Source organism: Saccoglossus kowalevskii, chromosome 2, assembly GCF_978046115.1.
Source record: "Saccoglossus kowalevskii chromosome 2, keSacKowa6.1, whole genome shotgun sequence".
Classification (NCBI taxonomy): Eukaryota; Metazoa; Hemichordata; class Enteropneusta; family Harrimaniidae; genus Saccoglossus; species Saccoglossus kowalevskii.
The window spans coordinates 28385329-28411329 of NC_140642.1; the positions used below are offsets into that span (position 1 = coordinate 28385329).

General features: G+C 34.0%; 1 protein-coding gene across 5 annotated transcripts; it reads right to left on the reverse strand.

Moving 5' to 3' along the window:
* Nucleotides 1-7380: 7380 nt before the first annotated feature.
* Nucleotides 7381-25955, reverse strand: LOC102807061 (transmembrane protein 62-like). Of its 5 annotated transcripts, none has more exons than XM_085507176.1 (15): nt 25774-25955; nt 22961-23174; nt 22492-22603; nt 21835-21963; nt 19696-19741; nt 17635-17782; nt 16682-16806; nt 14122-14244; nt 13269-13427; nt 12972-13131; nt 9928-10038; nt 9579-9663; nt 9029-9142; nt 8147-8265; nt 7381-8054 (listed from the first exon to the last, which is right to left on the reverse strand). In XM_085507176.1, the coding sequence occupies exons 2-15, from the start codon at nt 23138-23140 to the stop codon at nt 7692-7694; spliced, it is 1974 nt and encodes a 657-aa protein (XP_085363302.1). In that variant the 5' UTR covers nt 23141-23174; nt 25774-25955; the 3' UTR covers nt 7381-7691. The 5 variants fall into 5 exon arrangements, with proteins under 5 accessions (XP_085363302.1, XP_085363296.1, XP_085363298.1 ...); XM_085507170.1 differs by having other exon boundaries at nt 21835-21966; XM_085507172.1 differs by lacking the exon at nt 25774-25955 and adding an exon at nt 24848-24990 and having other exon boundaries at nt 21835-21966.
* Between the last annotated feature and the right edge of the window lie 46 nt (nt 25956-26001).

Here is a 26001-nt window from a genome sequence, read left to right on the forward strand (position 1 = left end):
TGGCGCCGTTGTACTGGCACGCCCACAATTTGAATCATTCCATTATCTTGCAAGATGCGAGTGAAACGCTGTTTTCAAAACTACATGCGTTGGTTACCATATATTAACAGGTTATATGTTGTATGTGCATTCAAAGTGTTATTTTAAATTGTTATAACCATCTGAGTCTACCTGACATAGCGCAATTTACAAAACAACTCCCGAGTGTTGAGTATTAATCTGAACTAGTCGTTGGCGGGAAGGCTCAAAGTAAAGATTCTTAGCGGGACACGCTGCAGTATCACGACAGTTTTGGGCCAAACTAAAAGTTGTTTTTACATTACTGGTGCATTATATATCAAATTCAAATTTTATACCGAGGTGGGAGAGTATAGTACGTCAGGGATACCGGTACATGGATGGAAAACTTGATTATAATGGTTTGATGGACTTTGTCAAATCAAAAGTGCCTTCCTTGAGCGAATCACTTTTTCAACTGCAGTTTGAAAAAGACGGGGTATAACGACCGTTATTATGTCTAGTCCATTTTTGGAACAGGAACAACTGACTAAAATGAGCGAGGGGTTGACATTTTTTGACAGATTTAAGCAACATCCAACTTGTGATTTTCAAAATTACTGAAAATAATTACAATATAATTTTAAAAAAATAAAGAAGGGTTGCTGTAAACGCACGCTAGATAATACTTGCAATTCACCAAGCCGATAACCCCTATGAAATAGTAATCCCAAACCATGCGCCCGTCACTCAAGTGGCGCCGACAAGTCTAGATTAGGCAAAGACCAAAGTGTTTTGCAAAGTTGCAAGTCATTTTGCTAACTGACTGTCCGAATAATTCTCAGAACGGCTGTAGACAATCAATAAGTGTGTTTTCCATTATTAAAATAATCACATCTGTGGATTACCCCAGAGCATCTATAAACCAAATTTTAATAAAATGTTATGATTATGCATCTTGTGCAAATTCGGCAATTAGTATGCACAAATTTCAATCCAAAACTAATGCATTGTTCACAGGCACTTATATACCAAGTTTCAGTAGAATGTGATCAATTCTTAAAAAAAATCAATGGAAAGTTGAAAAGTAAATTATTATGGATGTATATAAACCAAAAACCAATTAGATTGTAGCATTGTCATGTATTTATGTACCAAGATTCATTGGTACATTATTAGATGATAAGTACTCTGATGGAAAAGCTGAAAACTATTATGAAAATCAGGTAATTAATATGCACAGATTTTGATGTAAAACTACTAAGGTCATCACAATGTCACAAACCATCTATGTACCAAGTTTCATTGAAATGTGATTAGAACCTGAAATATTGATGCAAAGCCGGACAAATTATGAATTATTATGCAAATTAGCTAATTAATATGCACATATTCAAACCAAAACTAAACAGGTCTTTGCATTGTCCTAGAGCAGGTACCAAGTTTCATTGTAATGTGATGATTAGCCAAAAACTGACTAATCATTATGCAAATTAGATAATTAACATGGATTTTTACCCAAAGCTAACCAAATCTGCGTATTAGATCAGAGCATCTATGCACCAAGTTTCATTGAAAACCAACATATAATTTTTGAGATATCAGTGGAACAGACAGACACACATACTAACTGCACATGGGAGCCAAAAAATAAAGGAGTGGTTATTTGAGCGAGCCAATGCAGATGACAATGTTTATCATTACTCACTATGCATGTATCAGTAGCACAATATAATATTTGTATACAATATGTGCAGAATTCAGTGAGAATTTAATCCTACTGTGTTTTATTCACGTTTGGAGCCTAATTCTATAATTAAAAACAGTAGTACATGTATATCGTTTATTTAACCATAGACCCTAGGTTTACGATTTAAACATGGCTTATATAATTAAAAACACACTCTCGTCCAATCAGAAGGAAGCATCCAGGCAATTAAAGCGCCGGTATAATATAATATAATTTAATCACGTACAATGCAGTCATAGGCCGTGTCGTAGAAATATTGGATACATCCATTCTTGCCTCCATGCCACATAACTGTAGTACATTCACGTGATACAATTAACAATTAAACCACTATGATTGAACTGATGATAATAATGATAACGTAGGCAATTCCAGACGCATAATCATCGATTCACGTTAAAGGAAGCGTGCGAGAGCAGAGATCAAAGTGACTCATCAAGCGCTATCATGAGCCCATCATATATAATGACAGGGAGTCAAGCGTGGGTCCACGGCTTCGGAACAATAATGTCATAATGACACTGATCGTCGAAATATGACCTTGACTAGGGATGAATCTGTTTAACCACGATTGCAGGGATCCCCCGGGATGGATCCATCAAAATGTAGCGTGTTCGAAATTACACCTACCTCTAAACCAAAGATAGCCTGGGTATCACTGCCACTTATAGTTAGTGTGTTATTCGTATTTAAACTACTTCTGCCGTACAGCCACTAACACTATCCCCTACCGACGGATCTGAACCCGAATCTCACTCCTCACACAGTTAAAATTTGCTCCCAGCATGCGCCCTCTGTGCGAAGAGTGTCCAAATCGATTGACCGAAAAACTCATCCCAGTCGTCATCGAAATGTACTCTGGGTAAATAAACGAAAGCAGTGCCCAGTCCCACCGTGCTCGAACATCCAAACTATTGCTCTTATCAAGTTTTACAATATTCCGACCACGTAAAAACGAATGAATGAAATAAATTTGACAAACTATTTTTATAAGAATTAGAGATTGATGTTTTACTTATTAGAGAATACAGTTTAATAAAAAAAATAGTACGAGAAGAAATTTACCATTCAGCTTCTCTGCATTACAATAGTTTGAATTAAACCCACTGACGAACTGTGTAAAATAATATGAATATATTATTTTATAATGCTAAGAACAAAATGCAAATCGGTGTCATTGACATGTTTGTATTAGAAAACAAAGAGATTCAGGGTTTGTGTATTTTGTATATTCAGACCCAGCAACTATTTTTGTTTCGCATTTTTGCTATACTGCACTTGCCATTGTGTGTTACTGTGCAATAAAGTTGAATGCATAAATGTTTTTGTTTATGTATTTATGAATGTTTTTATTAATTTCAAATAGCAATTGAAAACCAATCACAACTCATTAGCGGAATCGGCCACTGTCTAAAGAAAAGCCAAAACAATTTACGAGAAATAGACGAAATAGCTATCGTTAATGAAAGCAAGTTCTTGGGTTTGAATGAAGCGAGAGGGTTGACATTTTTTCATATTACTATTTATACCTTTTTTATGTTATAAACTTTATAGTATTATTGACACAACAAACACATTTCATTTGTTTTTATAAATATGTATTATTTGAATGGCAGTTGAATTCAATCCAATCATATTCAACAAGCGCAGTTACATCATTTCACTGTTATTTCATCGGCCATTAGAGTCCTCTCGATTCTGTTTGAATTGTAATTGTAATTTATAAATATATATAAAATGGTAATAGGTTTGTTGTGTCGATATTATTAACATCAATATTCTGACACGACATGAAGCCAATAAAGATGACTGTAACTGTATAAAAATAACTACGACCAGTTATTGTTCAACAGTAAATCTGATCGTCACAACATACCTCAATAAACAACAGAATTTGAGACATTTATTTGCAGAATACGATCCCTGCACGATACAGTCGATACGATCCCTGGACCAGTGTGACAATTATCCTGACTCGCGTAAAGCTTTGTTGGACAGAACCAGGCTGGTAACACAGTCGTTTTTTAAAAGAGAAACCACACTAAATCGACCTTGTTTACTACAAAAAAATTAAATTAAATTTTTACATGTTGTTGACTATTACATGATAGATCATACTTGGTAAAATTCACCTACACCTGGTGGCTTCTGTTGAAATTGTGTTCAACTGAATAAGCTTCCTATTGTTTGCATGAAAACAACAATTTAGCATCTACACGCCAGTGAAATCACATAGTGTAACTGTCTTATGCTAGTGTTGTGAAACAATCCTATAATACTCATACAGGCAAAGTATGTAAGCCCGATTTTAAGTACACCTATGATGATAGAGAGAATGTAGGTAGAACACTATTCCTGTATTTCTGTTTATTATGCCCGAAGAACGTGTTTTACAATTACATCAAATTATTGTGTAGTTTTACAGTTGACTTTTCTTAGCCTGATAACATTTCGCTTTATTCACACCATCCTGATAAAGGTTAGTTGAAATCGGACATTCATACTGTTGTTCTGTACAGCCAAAAAAACTTTCTAGTATTAGTGAAGTTATCTCTTCAACATCTTTATGGTTTATTGTCACCCTAACTCGACCTCGATTATGAAGATGATATGCTAGGGGCTAATGTACTATAATAATAATAAAGATAATTTATTGCATCCTTAGAAATACAGTGTTTCCATCAGTTTATAGCAACAAAAGTAAGATATTAAAAAACAAAATAACAAAATAACTATAGCAAATAATAAATGATAGATTTTAGTGTTTTTGTTAAGTATCTTTCTCGTTTCTCATTAAGAACGAGCTGTGTATAAATTCTCCAACAAGTTTGATTACATTTGTGTTAGAATTTTTCATTAAGTATGTAAATTTCTGTTGGTCAGTTTTTGTTTCATCAGGAAACTGTATATTTGAGAATATATCCATTCGCAGTGTGTGATATTTTGGGCATTTGATGAGGAGATGCATTTCATCTTCTATGTCTGCTAAAGTACATTGTTTACAAATCCTGTTTTCCAAAGAAATTTTAGGTTGGGTATGTCTACCCTTTTCTATTGCTAGGCTGTGATTACTTGTTCGGAATCTAGAGACAGAAATTCTATGTTTTAGATTCAGTATAATTAAGTAACTTTCAAAGTTGTAGTTTGTTTTGAATTGAGTATATGTTCTCAACTTAGGTTTATCCATAATTGTCTCCTTCCAGAATTCAATATATTTTTGTTTAATATTGTTTCCTATTCTCTTTATATTTTGTTTTGTTGCATTCAATTTGTCATTGATATTCTTTATATCTAATGTGTTATCTTCCTTATTTAACTCTTTGTAAATTGACATAATCCATGGGAGTTTGCAGTTTATCTGTTCATGGTATGCCTGTTTTGTTAAATTACATTCTGGAAGTTCTTTGATCCGTGCCAAATACTTTATAAGATTTATTTTGATGTCTACTAGTAATGGTAGTTCACCTATTTCTGCTCTACAAGCTAGATTTGATGAAAATTTATTCAATCCAAGCATTCTTTTACTAAATTTCAGATGGGTTTTCTCGATTGGTGTAATGTCCCATTTATTATTTTCTTGAATTTCGAAGCCCCATACATCTGATCCATATAATAGTATTGGTCTTATACATGTTTTGAATAGGTGTAACATTGTTTTGCAGTCAGTTTCTTTTGGCACAGAAGTCATCATTGCATATAAAGCTCTTGTGGCTTTGTCTGCCAAATTATTTCTTGTGTCGCTGTGACTACAAACTGAACTAGTAACATATTTAAAGCGCGGTAGTCGTCGTGCTGCGCATGTGCGACATTTGTGTTGATAAACATTGATTTTCTCCACAATCCAATGCGTTATTCAAATGAAAATCACAAGTATGAGGTTTGACCTGGGCGCGACTTGCACTGATTACCGACGGTGACTCCTTCGATACCTTCCAATCACATGAAAATTGCCTAATTAAAGCTTGGAAACGTCTCAGTTCCTACTCGTTGATCTGTGCAACAGTCAAAGTTGCCATCTGTGTTTATACGAGACCCATATGCGCAGCACGACGACTACCGCGCTTTAATGTCGTCCATATCGATTACCAGTAAGTTTGTAAACAAGAAACACACACAAACCTATACTTATCAGATAATGTGATTATATCACATTTTGTGCTAAAAAATTTTTCAGAACGCACATATACACAGCCCTTGCAAATCGCTGATAATCACACCCTTTTTCTTTAATGTATATCTCTTTCATCTGCACATTTGTGTTGGTCCAATGATTAAGTTTCTTGTACTACACACAATTAAACCCTAACCATTCAACCGACCAACCTCATTTTGTTACTAAGCTCTTGCGGTAAAAGATTGAGGAATTCGGTATTCCTTCATCAGAAGTTGCTCAGATATGCAAAACTTCACAGGTTGGAAGCAGTAAAAATGTATTCTTAGGTCACTGGTCCCCAAAACATACCAACCTTATGTTTCACTTTAAAAGAGCAAAGAGAGAAACAGGAAGCCAGTTTGATTCCATACTTACTACTGTCTTCCAAGAATGATCTTGTGTAACAAACCCTGTAGGTTATGGGCAACATAAACCTGGAGCTTATCCTAAAGTCTTCTTGAAAGATGTGATTCAACTAAAGCAAACAAAAGGCTTTGATGTTCTGGCTGCTTCATAAAAAGCAGCTTCAAACGAAATGAACAGCCCTGATGGTATGGATTTTCCTTACACCCAAGACTGCCTAGATGGATAGTTGATTGAGAAGTGTAACCATGTTTGCTACAAGCCAATACAAGTTGGATCGAAGATAAAACGAGACAGACTTTGTCTTAGAACGTACAGGTACATTACAGGTAAATACAGAGGGGAAGCACATAACAAATAACAGAAACTATGATAGAACTATCAAATATCCCTATACCTGTATAGTCTTCCACGGCCATAGCTGATCTCATTCTCGCTACTCCAATTGAAGTTCATTGATAGTGTGAAGCTTCTCCTTGTTTCATATCATAGCAAATATTTAAATAAACTCCTATCTCAGCAAGTTATCAGTATGATCAGAACATCAGACTCTTTATTCACATGTTAACACATGAGGACTACCAAGGTATTTATATGTACATCTTTTGGCTGATGTTTTAAAGACCTTTACACAATCCTAGTCTGTCACGCAAATGCAAATGATGATGTGCACCTCTTCATTGAGAAAGACCTTCAGGGTGGAATGTCTAAATAATATAGAGTTAAAAGCCCACATGGTCACTGGTATGATTACACGCATATTATTTCTTAAGATACCAACAAACTTTATGGAAAGAATATGATATAAAGAATATAACAGCTACTGCCTAAAGGTGCTTTTGAGTGGTTCAAATAGGAAACTTGTGAAAAAGTTTGATTCTGTTAGGGATAATATGTCAATAACTGAATAGATATTAGACTACTCACAATTTCTTTCAATTGGCACCATATGGTATAATGGTTCAAGAAGAGTGGAGTATATGTAAATTCTCAGCAGTTTAATCACCGGTTTGATTATCTCATGTTTGACTATTAATCAATAAAATTTACTTAACACATTCCCTGATGACTTTTTTTTCCCTCAATGATTTTGATGTAATATAAATGTGACACATAATAACAATTAAACAAAATATTTATTCTTTGGAGAATGTTCATGAAGTCTAAGATGATTTTCAAGATGAGTCTTCAGAATAAAATACCACATTTGAATATGTTGTACATAAAATAGCACAAACTACATAACAATTAATATGTTGTACATTTAGGAAGGGGTCAGCTTATTTTAAAGTCGATAAATAGATAGGTTTGTCTTCTTTCCAGATACTTTGTGAATATATAAATGATATCGAGCTGATTAAACACAGTGCCTCTTAAAATGTCTTTGATAAGAGCTAGTTTGTATAAAATATAATATACAAACAAATTTCACAGAACTTTTATGAATTGCCTTATATGTAGGTCTATTTTTTTCAATAAACTTAATTTTGTTATCGCATATTGTATTAAAAGTATGACATATACAATAATCATTGTGACTACTACCCAGAGATATTTTGGAGAAAGTATAAAAGCCATTAGACCAAACTTTTGTAATATAATTGCCTTGCTGTAATTGAGCAGCCATTCTGTTGCATAGAGGAACAAGATGTGTGTAATAGCAAACTTAATCCCCCATGCAAGCCAGGAAATGAGATGATTTCCGCAGATGAGCACAGAGCGGCGAGCTGGAAAAATTAGTTCCAGGTGTAGAGCTGTATGAAAGATAAATGGTACCAAACTGTATAACATCTGAAATAGAATTTGATAAAAAAATATTCATTAGATAAACTTAGCCAGGCTTAACATATATATACATATCAGTAAAACAGGAGTCAACTTACACTGTAGGTAGATTCTCTATATTGTATTGGATCAGAATATAATCCACTGTTGATATAAAAACCATAGAGACAAGTAAAACCTATATGACCTTCTACTATCTCACCAATGAACCATGGTCCTAAAAATTACCAAATATATAATGTTATTTAGTGACATAGGCGAAGGGCTGTGTGATGACACAGGTACGAAAGCTCAAAAGATCAGAATCTGTGTGGTAACATAGGTGAGGGATGCGTGGTAACATAGGTGAGGGATGTGTGGTAACATAGGTGAGGGATGCGTGGTAACATAGGTGAGGGATGTGTGGTAACATTGGCGAGGGATCCGTGGTAACAAAGGTGAGGGATGTGTGGTAACATAGGTGAGAGTTGTGTGGTAACATAGGTGAGAGTTGTGTGGTAACATAGGTGAGGGTGGTGTGGTAACATAGGTGAGAGTTGTGTGGTAACATAGTAGAGGGATGTGTGGTAACATAGGTGATAGTTGTGTGGTAACATAGTAGAGGGATGTGTGGTAACATAGGTGATAGTTGTGTGGTAACATAGGTGAGGGTTGTGTGGTAACATAGGTGAGAGTTGTGTGGTAACATAGTAGAGGGATGTGTGGTAACATAGTAGAGGGATGTGTGGTAACATAGTAGAGGGATGTGTGGTAACATAGGTGATAGTTGTGTGGTAACATAGGTGAGGGTTGTGTGGTAACATAGTAGAGGGATGTGTGGTAACATAGTAGAGGGATGTGTGGTAACATAGGTGATAGTTGTGTGGTAACATAGGTGAGGGTTGTGTGGTAACATAGGTGAGGGTTGTGTGGTAACATAGGTGAGGGTTGTGTGGTAACTCAGGTGAGTTGTATGGTGACACAATAATAATAATACTCACCCATAAAATTCCAACATGCTAAAACTATGATGAGGTAATAAAGCCAATCAATATGGACCAATAAGAATAGTCCCCTCAGCAATGGGAATTTATCCAATGGAATCCATAGAAAATCTAACAAACAGAGAAATTTAATATTATGTACATGGTTAATTAACATGAGTTTGTTAAAACCCGAATTACTAAGTAAGTGTGATGGAATTTACTGTGATCAATTCACAGGCACTGCTTGCATGAAGTTATGTACAAGGCTCTCAACCTCTTTTCAGCCTTATGCCCCTCTGCCTATACCAGTGGAGCAGAAAGAGGTGCAAATGTCCAGGCTTCCTTTGTTCATTCCAAAGTACAGATTTAGCTCAACTGATGTGAATCAAATAAGAAAAAGAATACTGAATTTAAACCTCAATTGAACTTTCACACATGGAACAATTATCTTCTCTGCAGTTCAGGAGATTATGATCAATACAAGTGCCATTGTCTATAAATTTATAAGCACTATACATGCAATTACAACACCACTGTACATAAAAACAGTTCTTATCCCACTTACTTGATAGAGATGGTGTTGTGTACTTTCTTAACAGTATAAGTGGAACTAGAGTTAATGTTATCCCGATTATAAAACACATTTTCAGCTGTAAAATTGAAACACTTAAGCTGATGAGTTCTGTAGCACAAACAGAATGTGATGTAATTCATTCATCTTAATCTATAATAACAATTCATTACAAATTCCTTAATAAACACATGTGACTTACTGGAAATATATTCTAGAATTGAAATGATGACATTTTGTGGTTTTGTTTTTGTCGTCATGACAATTTTCTACACTGACTGTGTACTGAATATGACAAGATAGACACCTTGAGCAAAAAGCAACTACCACAACAAAAACTTACCAGAAAACCAATATCTGTCATCAGTAAAAATGAAGATATGATGTTTTGTAATGGGCGGTGACCATCCAAAGAAAAAAGTTGATTAACTTTTGTAATTCTACCAGCAGTGTCCTGAATACAAGGATAACAATTACAAATGATGATTCACATTCTGCAACCAAATGCATGTTTAGTGTTCATGTGACATAATGCATGTTCCAGTGTCCATGCAACATAATGCATGTGCCAGTGTTCATGCGATATAATGCATGTTTAGTGTTCATGCAACATAATGCATGTTCCAGTGTTCATGCAACATAATGCATGTTCCAGTGTTCATGCGACATAATGCATGTTCCAGTGTTCATGCAACATAATGCATGTTCCAGTGTTCATGAGATATAATGCATGTTTTAGTGTTCATGCAACATAATGCATGTTCCAGTGTTCATGCGACATAATGCATGTTCCAGTGTTAATGAGACATAATGCATGTTCCAGTGTTCATGTGACATAATGCATGTTCCAGTGTTCATGCGACATAATGCATGTTCCAGTGTTCATGTGACATAATGCATGTTCCAGCATTTATGCGACATAATGCATGTTCCAGTGTTCATGCAACATAATGCATGTGCCAGTGTTCATGCGATATAATGCATGTTTAGTGTTCATGCAACATAATGCATGTTCCAGTGTTCGTGCAACATAATGCATGTTCGTGTTCATGCGATATAATGCATGTTTAGTGTTCATGCAACATAATACATGTTCCAGTGTTCATGCGACATAATGCATGTTCCAGTATTCATGCAACATAATGTATGTTCCAGTGTTCATGCGATATAATGCATGTTTTAGTGTTCATGCAACATAATACATGTTCCAGTGTTCATGTGACATAATGCATGTTATAATGTTCATGTGACCAAATGCATGTTTTAGTGTTCATGTGACATAATGCATGTTCCAGTGTTCATGCGACATAATGCATGTTCCAGTGTTCATGCGACATAATGCATGTTCCAGTGTTCATGTGACATAATGTATGTTCCCGTGTTCATGCGATATAATGCATGTTCTAGTGTTCATGCAACATAGTGCATGTCCCAGTGTCCATGCAACATAATGCATGTTCCAGTGTTCATGCAACATAATGCATGTTGAGTGTTCATGCGACATAATGCATGTTCCAGCATTTATGCGACATAATGCATGTTCCAGTGTTCATGCAACATAATGCATGTGCCAGTGTTCATGCGATATAATGCATGTTTAGTGTTCATGCAACATAATGCATGTTCCAGTGTTCGTGCAACATAATGCATGTTCGTGTTCATGCGATATAATGCATGTTTAGTGTTCATGCAACATAATACATGTTCCAGTGTTCATGCGACATAATGCATGTTCCAGTATTCATGCAACATAATGTATGTTCCAGTGTTCATGCGATATAATGCATGTTTTAGTGTTCATGCAACATAATACATGTTCCAGTGTTCATGTGACATAATGCATGTTATAATGTTCATGTGACCAAATGCATGTTTTAGTGTTCATGTGACATAATGCATGTTCCAGTGTTCATGCGACATAATGCATGTTCCAGTGTTCATGCGACATAATGCATGTTCCAGTGTTCATGTGACATAATGTATGTTCCCGTGTTCATGCGATATAATGCATGTTCTAGTGTTCATGCAACATAGTGCATGTCCCAGTGTCCATGCAACATAATACATGTTCCAGTGTTCATGCAACATAATGCATGTTGAGTGTTCATGCGACATAATGCATGTTCCAGTGTTCATGCGATATAATGCATGTTTCAGTGTTCATGCGACATAATGCATGTTCCAGTGTTAATGCGACATAATGCATGTTCCAGTGTTCATGTGACATAATGCATGTTCCAGTGTTCATGCGACATAATGCATGTTCCAGTGTTCATGCGACATAATGCATGTTCCAGCATTTATGCGACATAATGCATGTTCCAGTGTTCATGCAACATAATGCATGTGCCAGTGTTCATGCAATATAATGCATGTTTAGTGTTCATGCAACATAATGCATGTTCCAGTGTTCGTGCAACATAATGCATGTTCGTGTTCATGCGATATAATGCATGTTTAGTGTTCATGCAACATAATACATGTTCCAGTGTTCATGCGACATAATGCATGTTCCAGTATTCATGCGACATAATGCATGTTCCAGTGTTCATGCGATATAATGCATGTTTTAGTGTTCATGCAACATAATACATGTTCCAGTGTTCATGTGACATAATGCATGTTATAATGTTCATGTGACCAAATGCATGTTTTAGTGTTCATGTGACATAATGCATGTTCCAGTGTTCATGCGACATAATGCATGTTCCAGTGTTCATGCGACATAATGCATGTTCCAGTGTTCATGTGACATAATGTATGTTCCCGTGTTCATGCGATATAATGCATGTTCTAGTGTTCATGCAACATAGTGCATGTCCCAGTGTCCATGCAACATAATGCATGTTCCAGTGTTCATGCAACATAATGCATGTTGAGTGTTCATGCGACATAATGCATGTTCCAGTGTTCATGCGATATAATGCATGTTTCAGTGTTCATGCGACATAATGCATGTTTTAGTGTTCATGCAACATAATGCATGTTCCAGTGTTCATGCGAAATAATACATGTTCCAGTGTTAATGCGACATAATGCATGTTTTAGTGTTCATGCAACATAATGCATGTTTTAGTGTTCATGCGATATAATGCATGTTCCAGTGTTCATGCAACATAATGCATGTTCCAGTGTTCATGTGACAAAATGCATATTTTACTTCAGAAGTAGGTTGGGTTTTTCGAAACTTACAAATTCAATTTTCAATTACAAAAAACGAATCAGAAAAACAACTTTTGTGACAATAACTATGAACACATCTACCCAACTACTTGGGTCCTTGCACAGAACTTCAAACACAGTTGACCAGGTTGAAGTGGGTACCTACCAATGGTTGTAGATGTGCATAACAATTTAATATTAATAATAATAAGAATGCAATTTTACCATTGTCATGATTGTAATTGTATGAATGCCATTCTGATACAGTGATGTATTCCATTTCATAACATATAAAGGACCATTCACATGTTCAGCATTGCCAATCAAAACACCATCTATCTCTACTCTGGCAAATTGAATTTTATGAGGTGAAAACACCAAAAATCTGTCAAGTTTATAAAAGGAAATATTTCTATCAATATTAGTTTGACAACAATGCATGCTGGGAATAACTTGTGATAATGATTCAAAAAATGCTTAATATTTATTATATATAAATTATTACAAACTATTTTTAAATACCTTATATGTGTTGATTTGTTGATCCGTCCAAGCGGTTCATGTTTGTGTGCCATGAAGTGTGCATCTTTGGGGTTGGTTATTAAAATAACTGGAAATTCATCATAATATGACACATCCACAAAAGATAAAAGATCATGATCAAATGCTATAATACGATATCTGAAAATAAAAATTGATAAGTAAATATAGATTCCGGTGCTCTCCCCAGAAAACTGTCTCAGGGTTGAGAATAAATTGCATGCTAATTAAAATAATGTGCAGTTAAATTCTTTGTTAAAAATTTGATAAACTGTACAATAAAACTGATTAGTTAATTAAAAATATATTATTTAACATTGTTAATTGGTTACAATACTTAATATGCTTTTAGTTTTGAAAAAACACCATCACCATGTCAACATCAATAAGATATTAAGGTTTAAATCTTATAAATTCATACCCTCCTCTCCCAATCCTATAGTTGACTTCTGAAAAAAAAATGGCCAATGTTGTGTCCGGAAAAGTATTTGGCAATGTTTGTTGACAACAAAAATTTATACCAAAGTTGCTAGAAGAGCAGTTAGGAGGTCATATCAAAACTTTTGTTAGAATTTTTGTTTGGTAAACATTTGTAACAAAAGAAAGTTAATGACCCAACAGATGTCGTGATGATAGTAATTTGCATAAAATGTACAAGGAGTTTCTTACAATGACATAAAGCCCCATAATGCATGCAGTGTTGTAGATGTTCTCTCTGTTTGCGTTGAAAAATGCATGAAATGATGACATCTCAGCTGAGCAGACAGACAAACAGACATGGTGAACTCAATTTCCTTTCATTTAATGCTTTGTACCCAGGCAATAGTGAACTTACTTTCTAGACTCTCTCCAATCTGCTAACTCTAATTCCAGAGTTCCACTTCTTTGCAAACATTTCAAATCTTTTACATAGCCATACACATCATGCAAATGACCACTCAAGAAAGCAATACCATCACTGTAATAAAACAAACCTATATGTATTGAACATACTGGTATAAGAAAGCAATACCATCACTGTAATATAACAAACATATATGTATTGAACATACTGGTACAAGAAAGCAATACCATCACTGTAATATAACAAACCTATATGTATTGAACATACTTGTACAAGAAAGCAATACCATCACTGTAATATAACAAACCTATATGTATTGAACATACTGGTATAAGAAAGCAATACCATCACTGTAATATAACAAACATATATGTATTGAACATACTGGTACAAGAAAGCAATACCATCACTGTAAATAACAAACCTATATGTATTGAACATACTGGTACAAGAAAGCAATACCATCACTGTAATATAACAAACCTATATGTATTGAACATACTGGTATAAGAAAGCAATACCATCACTGTAATATAACAAACCTATATGTATTGAACATACTGGTACAAGAAAGCAATACCATCACTGTAATATAACAAACCTATATGTATTGAACATACTGGTACAAGAAAGCAATACCATCACTGTAATATAACAAACCTATATGTATTGAACATACTGGTATAAGAAAGCAATACCATCACTGTAATATAACAAACCTATATGTATTGAACATACTGGTATAAGAAAGCAATACCATCACTGCAATATAACAAACCTATATGTATTGAACATACTGGTACAAGAAAGCAATACCATCACTGTAATATAACAAACCTATATGTATTGAACATACTGGTATAAGAAAGCAATACCATCACTGTAATATAACAAACCTATATGTATTGAACATACTGGTACAAGAAAGCAATACCATCACTGTAATATAACAAACCTATATGTATTGAACATACTGGTACAAGAAAGCAATACCATCACTGTAATATATCAAATCTATATGTAATGAACATACTGGTACAAGAAAGCAATACCATCTCTGTAATATATCAAATCTATATGTATTGAACATACTGTTACAAGAAAGCAATACCATCACTGTAATATAACAAACCTATATGTATTGAACATACTGGTATAAGAAAGCAATACCATCACTGTAATATAACAAACCTATATGTATTGAACATACTGGTATAAGAAAGCAATACCATCACTGTAATATAACAAACCTATATGTATTGAACATACTGGTACAAGAAAGCAATACCATCACTGTAATATAACAAACCTATATGTATTGAACATACTGGTACAAGAAAGCAATACCATCACTGTAATATAACAAACCTATATGTATTGAACATACTGTTACAAGAAAGCAATACCATCACTGTAATATAACAAACCTATATGTATTGAACATACTGGTATAAGAAAGCAATACCATCACTGTAATATAACAAACCTATATGTATTGAACATACTGGTATAAGAAAGCAATACCATCACTGTAATATAACAAACCTATATGTATTGAACATACTGGTATAAGAAAGCAATACCATCACTGTAATATAACAAACCTATATGTATTTAACATACTGGTACAAGAAAGCAATACCATCACTGTAATATAACAAACCTATATGTATTGAACATACTGGTACAAGAAAGCAATACCATCACTGTAATATAACAAACCTATATGTATTGAACATACTGGTACAAGAAAGCAATACCATCACTGTAATATAACAAACCTATATGTATTGAACATACTGGTATAAGAAAGCAATACCATCACTGTAATATAACAAACCTATATGTATTGAACATACTGGTACAAGAAAGCAATACCATCACTGTAATATAACAAACCTATATGTATTGAACAGACTGGTACAAGAAAGCAATACCATCACTGTAATATAACAAACCTATATGTATTGAACATACTGGTATAAGAAAGCAATACCATCACTGTAATATAACAAACCTATATGTATTTAACATACTGGTATAAGAAAGCAATACCATCACTGTAATATAACAAACCTATATGTATTGAACATACTGGTATAAGAAAGCAATACCATCACTGTAATATAACAAACCTATATGTATTGAACATACTGGTATAAGAAAGCAATACCATCACTGTAATATAACAAACCTATATGTATTGAACATACTGGTACAAGAAAGCAATACCATCACTGTAATATAACAAACCTATATGTATTGAACATACTGGTACAAGAAAGCAATACCATCATTGTAATATAACAAACCTATATGTATTGAACATACTGGTACAAGAAAGCAATACCATCACTGTAATATAACAAACCTATATGTATTGAACATACTGGTACAAGAAAGCAATACCATCACTGTAATATATCAAACCTATATGTATTGAACATACTGGTATAAGAAAGCAATACCATCACTGTAATATATCAAACCTATATGTATTGAACATACTGGTACAAAAAAGCTATAGAAAGATCAGTGTAGATTGGATTACCTCATTATTGTGGACAGTCCTGGATCATCACTGACAATAAATGATGAAGGAAAGTGACCATAGTAAATAACTGCATTACTGTCTTTTGTCTGACTTTTCATTTCTTGTAGTACAGTAACATCATCCTAGAATACCAGTAGATATAATTATCAACATATTGATATAATTTCCAAAGTGAAGCGTTGGTAAATAACCCACAGTGTCCAGAAGTTTAACAACAATTGACAGACCAATCCATGGAATGAAAAAAATTTATTAATAATGACCAGATGCAAAAACTGCATTTTTTAATTGTGAATATAAAATCTGAAGAAGTTGATCTAGAAATATGTGTTGCAAGAATATATGTAAGAATGATATTTGTAAATTTCTAATCATCACATACTTTTGAATACACTTTTTTGAATAAAATAATGCGTTTTTAAGTATTCAATATTTTTATAATAATAGACAATGACTGCAGTGGTATACAAACAACATTTTTTCACTAGTTTCATCAAGACCTGTAGCCATTGGGAAATTATGTCTATTTGCTCCAAAATAAACTGAAATGGCAGAAATTTAATTAGAAAAGTGAAAATCTGTTGCACTAAATTTCTATGGAAACAATAAATTTTGCATTCAGAAGGTTTAATGAATCACACTATTCCATGTTTCAAATAGATATAGAAAAAATACAAAAAAAAAATGATGACTTTGATTGTTTAATGATCGTTTACAGATTAATGAGTAAAAACAAAGACATGCTGATCAAAGTTTAACTAGGTAATTCCTAGAATGAATGGAAAATATCATTGGAAATTCCACAAATCAAAGTTGCTATGTAGTGCAGATAGCGTCAATATCAAAACTCACATCCGTGCTTGCCATTGAGAGAATGCATTGGATTGTGAGAAAATCAATCTTTATGAACACATTTTTTGCAAATTTGACCATCACCTTGTTAAACTTACTTTATTGAGATAACCAAAGAAATTAAATGGTATTTTTGATGCAGGTAATCTTACAGCATTAATATAGATGAAAGAATATATTCCAAAAGATGACTTGACTTGATACAGGAAATGGGATTCACCTTGCCGTCCACGATGAGAGAAATTTCTAGAAGATAAATTGATTTAGTTTCTTAGAGAAGGATTTTTTCAATTGCTCAAGGGTATATCATTGTATATTTAGATATATATACATCTACCGGATTCGGCTGATACCCCGCCCTGGGCGATCTTATGGAGGATTCGATTTTTTTTTAGAAAAATGTGGACCAAAAGATCGCCTGGGCGATCTTTTGGCAGATATTATGAGGCCCATCTTGTCTGAAAAAATAACCCTGCGTTGATAGAAGTGGTCTAGAAAAAATAATGTTTTGCGTTGACCAAATATAATCATGCAAAGTATAAATTCAAAGTGTTTTAATACATTGGTGAGATGTCGCATTTTACGTGAACAAGAACATGCACTAAGAAGGAAAAGCAAGTCAAAGTCGAAACGGAGTGCATCATGGATATGACACAACACACGCTGCGACAACTGAGTGATTAGCGACATAATTTTGGGACGCAATTGAACTTGAAGTACTTCTTTGCGAAACTTGCTGCGCGGTTATGCTGGCATCAAGTGTGTGTTGACCGAAGTTTGACCCCAAGTCACGCGCTGAACTGGCGCGTTACCTTAGCAACCTTTTTTTTTTGCGGCCTGCGCGTCGATCTAGTAAAATTGTTATTATATCCGACGGTACTGTAATTACGCAACTTGTATGCAACTCTGTACTGGCTTTGAATATATCAACGTCGTTTACTTAGTGCACTGCGTTTCTAATTACGCAAAATTGTTTACAATATTGTACCAGCTCTGAATATTTCAACTTTGTAATGTATTGCTTTCATGATAATTACGCAAACTCAAGTTAATTTTTTCTATTGTTAGGATGCTGACCCGGGGTATTGGGTCTGTGAATATTTCAATATTACCGACTTGATAATGCATTGCATTCATAATAATTACGCAAACATAAACATTGGCGCATTTAAATCATTAAAAATGATAGTAGTCGGGTATCTACGGAAAGTCGAGAAAATATTTTAAATACTTTTGATTCATCGATGTTCCAATGGTAATTTTTTTATTCGAAATGAAGTGAACATGTAATATAAACCATACCATGCGTCAAGTTAAATTTTACCATAATATAATAAACTCTGGACAGCGCACTCCGATCGCAATATTCACGTACATTTCGACTGAACTCGCATTTGAATTACGTGCGGCATTGGGCAATCACCTCCATAGTTCACGCACTGATATTTAATTTCGGGCCATCCAGCTTGACGCAAATCAATATAGTTACTTGTTATGTGTTCAAAAAATCTTTCAACTCTCACAAATACCATGAACGCGAAGAGCTAACTGGGGGTTAACTGAAAGAGAGCGTCTTTTTTGGAGAAAAAACACGTCAGTACAAGATTATGTGTACAAGGTTAGCTTTATAGAATGTACATGACCACTTAACTCTGTGTTTTTTAATAATCATGTCGCATGTGACACGCAGGAGACATTTTAGTTCGCCCATTTCTTGTTTACCGACTTTTCGTCTGGAATGCGATACAGACAAAGATTAAACATTACTGATAACAACCAAGAGGCTTGAACCAGGAAGGCTTGGATATTTTAAACTTCAGAAATAACATTCTTTTCAAGCGTAGACTTTATTTGAGTGTAATAATACGCAACAACAATTCGTATACAGCATTGGCTTTATTGAAGTTTTTAATGCTTTTCGGCTTCACAGTGAATTATTTTAGCGTCATATTTGAAATAGCACGCTCGATACAAGATGTCGGACGGGAAAATTGGGGTCTGTAAAAATGTTTGTTGGTTCAGTCAGGCAATGTGTGGACCAAAACATCGCTCACTATTTGAAACATCGCCCATGGGCGGGGTTTAGGATGGGCGGGGTATCAGCCAAATCCGGTATATATCTGTTTAATGTTTGTCTCAATATTAAGAGGTGTACTCACCTGTAAAAGTGTTGGTTACTGTCAGCAGAGATCACATCATACACATCTAGAAAAAAACACACACAAAAAACAAAGTATAACAAACAACATGTAGCCATCTAAATCCAATTTTAGACAATATTAAATACCGGCACACATAAAAACTGTAATGAACCTGATTCAACACTAGAACTTTGGACATCAAACAAAACACTACAGGGTGCCCTGTTTCGATGCTTGAATAATCAATAATTCTATATAACTTTTTTAATTTGAGACAATTAACAAAAATTAACAGCAAAGGCTGCCCAGTGATTAACTAACCAGAGATCAATGTAATCACAAAGATAGTATGAACAGAAATGTGTGCTTTTTGGATGCATCTATTAGGTATTTGACAAAGTCAATCACTGATCATGTTTTAAGCTCATCTACCAGGTTTACATTGTATATTTTAACGATCTGGTATCGTAAATGGGATTCTGCAATTTCTACACCTTTTACCATGAATAATGGTGTCAGGCACCTTTACTTTTTAATGTATATATAGTCCAGCTTAGTACTTAGTACTTACAGCTTAGTAACCTTGGCGGACTTAACATGAACCATTGCATGTATGCTGATGATAAAGTTCTATTAAAGAAATACATTCAATGATATTATTTATTACCAAAAGAAAAAATGAACATTCTGCCTTCAAGAAGACAATTGTGTATCTTGATGGTCTCTATAGTAACACACAATTGGGTTATGTTTGATCTGATTCTTTTTACGACGATAACCTAAATATTAAAAGTCAAACGAAAAGTCTTCATGCCAGGGCAAACTCTTTAATCAGAAAATTTAGTAATTGCACTAGTCATGTGAAAGTATCATTATTTAGCTCTTTTTGCACAAATTTGTATTGCTCCCAGTTATAGTCATAGCACAATTGTAAATCATTAAATTCCTTCAGACTAGCTTATCATTAAACATTGTAGTGATATGTTTGTTTTACGAACTATTCTTACTTTTGGTAACGGTACTCTGTGGTGAAACTTATTGTATTCTAACCATCTGCTCACCAATTAGAATGCATTGATTAAAACAATGTTATGCTCTGACGTACATACCGTTACAAAGATACGTTTATCGTATAGATACTTGTTATATTATCAATGTTCTATTTTTGTTTTGTTTGTTCTAATATATATGTTTATATTATTATGGGTTATTTTCACACTCATCCTGAAATAAAATATAATTATATATACCCATGCGGTAGTCAGATTTACAAGCACCAAATAATGGTAAGAATTTCAGCAAACGTACAGTACTAAAAACAATTCTCCTGAATTGTAAATGTCATTATTTCAGGCTTGGGATCCACCTATGTATAGCACTCAATATCAAATATTAGTGTATCCTACAACAATAATAAACATGCATAGCTAATAGCAGAAATAATGTGTGATATTGCTGAAGAAATATTAAAATATTTTTCCTTGTGCTATTGTCTAAACAAGCAGCTTCTCGGCTGAGATAGCTCCGCTGTTAGCAATGCACATTTCAATTAAAGAACTGAAGATATCATTAGAAAATGAACAAATCTGAGAGAGGTCCTTATATGTATAGTATCAAAACAATCAGACTTGCTATTTTCAACAAGAAGTCGAAAATATCACTTTTTACCAAAAATATTCATCAAAATTAGAAAATTGAAGATATCATCATGAAATGAACCATTCTATAAGAGGACCACCTGTAGTACATATATGTATAATATTGAAGCAATCAAACTTGTGGTTTTCAACAAGAAGTCGAGAAAATTAATCAGCATCGACAGCGGTGCTAAAAAAATATCAATAGTATGTGTTATCTTCAGTATTAGCCATGAATAACTTCTAATTATACATCTTTTTCTGCTTCAGTCATAACTAAGTAATATAACGTCCCAAAATGACAGCAAAAACATGAAATTTTTTCCTGTGTGATTGATCGCCATCAAGTGTGACATCCAAAATATTATATACTATTAAATGAAGAAGACTGCATTCATAAAACTTTCAAAAACATCTGTATAGGTTTTACTGAAAGCTAAATACTAGAATTGTTTTCTCTGTCAGGTACATGTTATATTAATAAAATTATTAACACTGCCACTCAGTGACATCAACTCACCATGATTTCCTCTCACATCCAACCAAACTGTTTTGTTCACCACTCCAGTGTCTTCTAGAATTTGTCTATACTTTTGCCAATCTATTTTTCTTTGTCTGACGTGACCTTTATACATAGAATCAGTCAAATCTCCTGAAAGAATAACACAAAATATCAATTATCAAAACACTAGATGAAACAACACTTTATTAGACAACCAAAGTATATGCGTTGAAAAAGTTATAATTGTCACTGGTAAAATTGTACTACAATTTAATTTTTTTTCCATTCCTGTCAGCATAAGTGACAATCAGAATGTCCTATGACACTGATACTACCAGATTTAACACATTGTAGACCATGCAATTTAATGACAGAAGTTAAAATTAAACATTGTTTCAGTGCTATTTATTTTTGGGGAAAACTTAATTAATGATAGGAGTGGTATCAAGATTCATTTAGTTGAACAAATAAGCGAATTGCAACAACTAGTTTCTGTACTAACATTTCTAACACTGATCTACAGTACAATTTGTAGTGATTTTCACATGATTTAATATATTATTAATTTATTGTAAGTAATATAAATAAAAAAAACATGCAAATTATTAAACAGATCTACACTAGCATACCTTTATACACATTCTAAAAATACCATGTACAAAAAACTTGACTTACCAGTAACCAATACTAACTTGGGTTGAATAATGTCTATGTATTTCATACAGAAATGTTGTAGATGATGATATCTTGAACTGCTCTCCATCTCATTTAGATGTATGTCAGAAATCTTGATAAAAACACACACACTCATGTAATATATATCATCATGTTGGTATACCTCCTAAAATGTGGTATGGGTGTGGTATGTGTTCTCTGGTGAAGTTGTATGGGTGTTGTGTCGTATATATGTGCACTGTGAGGTGGTGGTGGTGGTGGTGGTGGTGGTGGGGGGGGGGCTTTCCTTGGTAATGGATGTCAAGAGAGCTAAATGTACATGTAAAATAGTATGGGTAATGCTCAATGCTCTGGGTGCACTGTAAGGTTTCCTGAGTTTAAATATGTATACTTAACATTTAAAAAAAATTATATTTAATTTTTTTTTTATATACCGGTAATAACAAACTTAGTTTAAAGTAAAACATACCTGTACAAACCACCAAATGTTATCTGCAGTGTTTCCAGGAAATGGCGGTTGATGGTCATTCCTGTGGATACCGACGTTGACAGGCACTGTTAAATAATTCCAGATACTAACCACAATATAAACTGTTACAACAAAAGCTGCCAATGCGAAAATCACCAATTTCTTCCAGAGTCTAGCCATAATTAACGTCACTATCCAAGCTATATTCCATGTACTAAAAATAAATGCACATTCACTGTATTTACCAAATAAGCTTAAATACAGTAAAATTCAAGATGGTGTGAACATTTTGTAATTAAAAATTATAAACTATTTGAAAAACATTCATCCCTCAATACAGAGATTGCACACCAGAAAAACCACATCTTTTTTTTTAAATTCAAAAATGATTTTATTGGCTATAGTAGCCTGACATGTAGGCGTGAATAGCGTCCTCGCTGGTCGAACGGCATCAGACCTCACTATTGGGTTTGGAACACCGCTGAGGGCACACCGCTGAGGGCACACCTCACATGACCGTGTCATTGGTTATGGCTATAGAAGACATCTGGTAACACCAAGGGGTTTCACAAAAGTTTTGGAGTAGGCAACTGAATTTAGAAAGTGGAAGGCTAATATATAAAACTTTTCTATAGATTGATAGTCTTAAAAATACAGTATAGTAGCCAGCTGAGACAGTTATTTATGTGACAGTCGTCTCTTAACAATACCCCTAAACACCTATTACCCATGAGTCATTGCGGGTTTCTTTTAATCATTAATCAAAAAAATATTAGATACAGGTGATATTTACCAACTTTCAAAGCGCTGTGATTGGTCAAGTTGTTCAAAGCTTCGTGATTGGTCAAGTTGTTCAAAGCTTTGTGATTGGTCAAGTTGTTCAAAGCTTTGTGATTGGTCAAGTTGTTCAAAGCTTTGTGATTGGTCAAGTTGTTCAAAGCTTTGTGATTGGTCAAGTTGTTCAAAGCTTTGTGATTGGCCAAGTTGTTCAAAGCTTTGTGATTAGTCAAGTTGTTCAAAGCTTTGTGATTGGTCAAGTTGTTCAAAGCTCTGTGATTGGTCAAGTTTTTCAAAGCTTTGTGATTGGTCAAGTTGTTCAAAGCTTTGTGATTGGTCAAGTTGTTCAAAGCTTTGTGATTGGTCAAGTTGTTCAAAGCTTTGTGATTGGTCAAGTTCTTTTCTTTCATGAGTTCAATGGAAGAAATACAAATATTAAAGTGTTATATTTTAGGATTACAATGTTCTTGCAATGACAATGATAGATACAGCTGATATCAATATCTGCCATCATGAAATTGACGTAATAAGGATAGAAATGGTAAGTGTAATGTAAACACTATTACCTCATCAGAAATAAAATACATCTATGAAGGACAGTGTTCTATCAGTTTAAAAAGTATGGGACAATCACCGATCTATGAAACTTGAGACAGAGCGACAAGACAAATTTTGTTCCCATATTATATAGTGAAGATTATAAATGTGATCAGTTTGTCCGTTATAAAATGGCTTAGTATTAAATATTTAATTAATATGAAAACAGGTTTCACTGACATTAATGAATTGTCAATTATACTTTCTTATTTCTGAATAACACTTGTAAAGATGAAGAAACCACAAAGGCTGGGTTCAAACTTAGCTAGAGCTCATACAATGAGTGAAGTGACAGACATGCTTCCCATTGAGCTATCTGGAACATGATTTTATTCGATGTTTTGATGTCCTTCTGCCACAATTTCAGTACAAGAATTTTATGACAACAATGACTACAAAATTTGAATTGTGTAATAAATGTTGTAAAAGTTTCAAAGCATAATCCATTTAAAAATAAGGCCTTGATTCCTCTGCTCAATTACAATTTCATGAAGAATTGTTTAAAGGACTCACTATAAATGCAACACGCAATCTTGTGGATATAAAGTCCTCCCAATGATAAAGTGTCTCCTCTGCGCCTTTTATTTTGGGTATGACTTTATATCTCAGAAACGTCCATGTATGAGAGCTTTATTCTATTCTAATAATAAAAAAGGCTGTAAAATAATAAACCGGTGATATGGACAATGCCTCTTAATTAATTAACAGGTGATATAAATATATGACAGTAAATTAATTACCAGCACTAAGGAGTATGTTGATATGAATCAGATTTTTGGTGTAAGTCTAAACTTTTAATGTAACTGGTCCAAGCATATCTAACGTAATTAACGGTCAAATTTCATATATGAGATATCCATCAAATTATCTGTATCTATAGTAATAGTGAGTGGAATTGGAGTTTGAATGCAACATGTGTTGGATTCCCTATAATACAAATGTGATGCAATTCAGTAATCAGTGCCTCAGCCCATATGACACAAATTTGATGCAATTCAGTGTTTTGGGCCTCGCAAAATTAATTAACAATAAAATTAAAGTACATGTATAGAATGATTGTATTCTAAGTTTAAACTCATTTTACAATTATATTAATTTAACAACACATTTTTCCAACAAAACAGTTAGGTAAATAGATGAATCAAATTCATAACTTTTTTGGTGTTACCGGTATGTTCATTTTGCAATACATGATTTTAATTTTAATTTTTATGGCCTACATCACAATGCAGCAAGGATACACTGTCATGTCCAACACATTCTGACATTTACTATAGACTATTTTATATAGTCTATTTCTTACACTAGATACCAGCCGATACCCCCCCCCCCCTCCCGCTCATAGAGACTGCGTATTACAGTTGATTATAGTTCCTGGGTTCCCTGTGTTTCAACATGGATGTCTCAGACGATGTTATTACAAATCATAAAATACTCACCTATAAATCAGTTTTAGAAATCACCGAGATGATCGGACGTAGATGCCACATTGGTGATGATAGCTACAAGCTCCATGCATACATGTATGTCGTCGATCATAATGCAACATTATGTCATCTATGTACTACAATTTCTGAACATGCATATAACATTTCAAATTGTTTTGATTTTAACCTACCCTACGCCCTCTACGGCAGTTTTCTGACCCTGGACGACTCAAACGCATA

Coding starts and splice junctions, on each gene's coding strand:
- LOC102807061 (XM_085507170.1), bottom strand. CDS start 23,140: ATGGCTAGACTCTGGAAGAAATTGGTGATTTTCGCATTGGCAGCTTTT. Junction 19,742..21,834: donor GGATGTGAGAGGAAATCATG/GTGAGTTGATGT, acceptor GTTTTTTTCTAG/ATGTGTATGATGTGATCTCT. Junction 10,039..12,971: donor CAATTACAATCATGACAATG/GTAAAATTGCAT, acceptor CCTTGTATTCAG/GACACTGCTGGTAGAATTAC.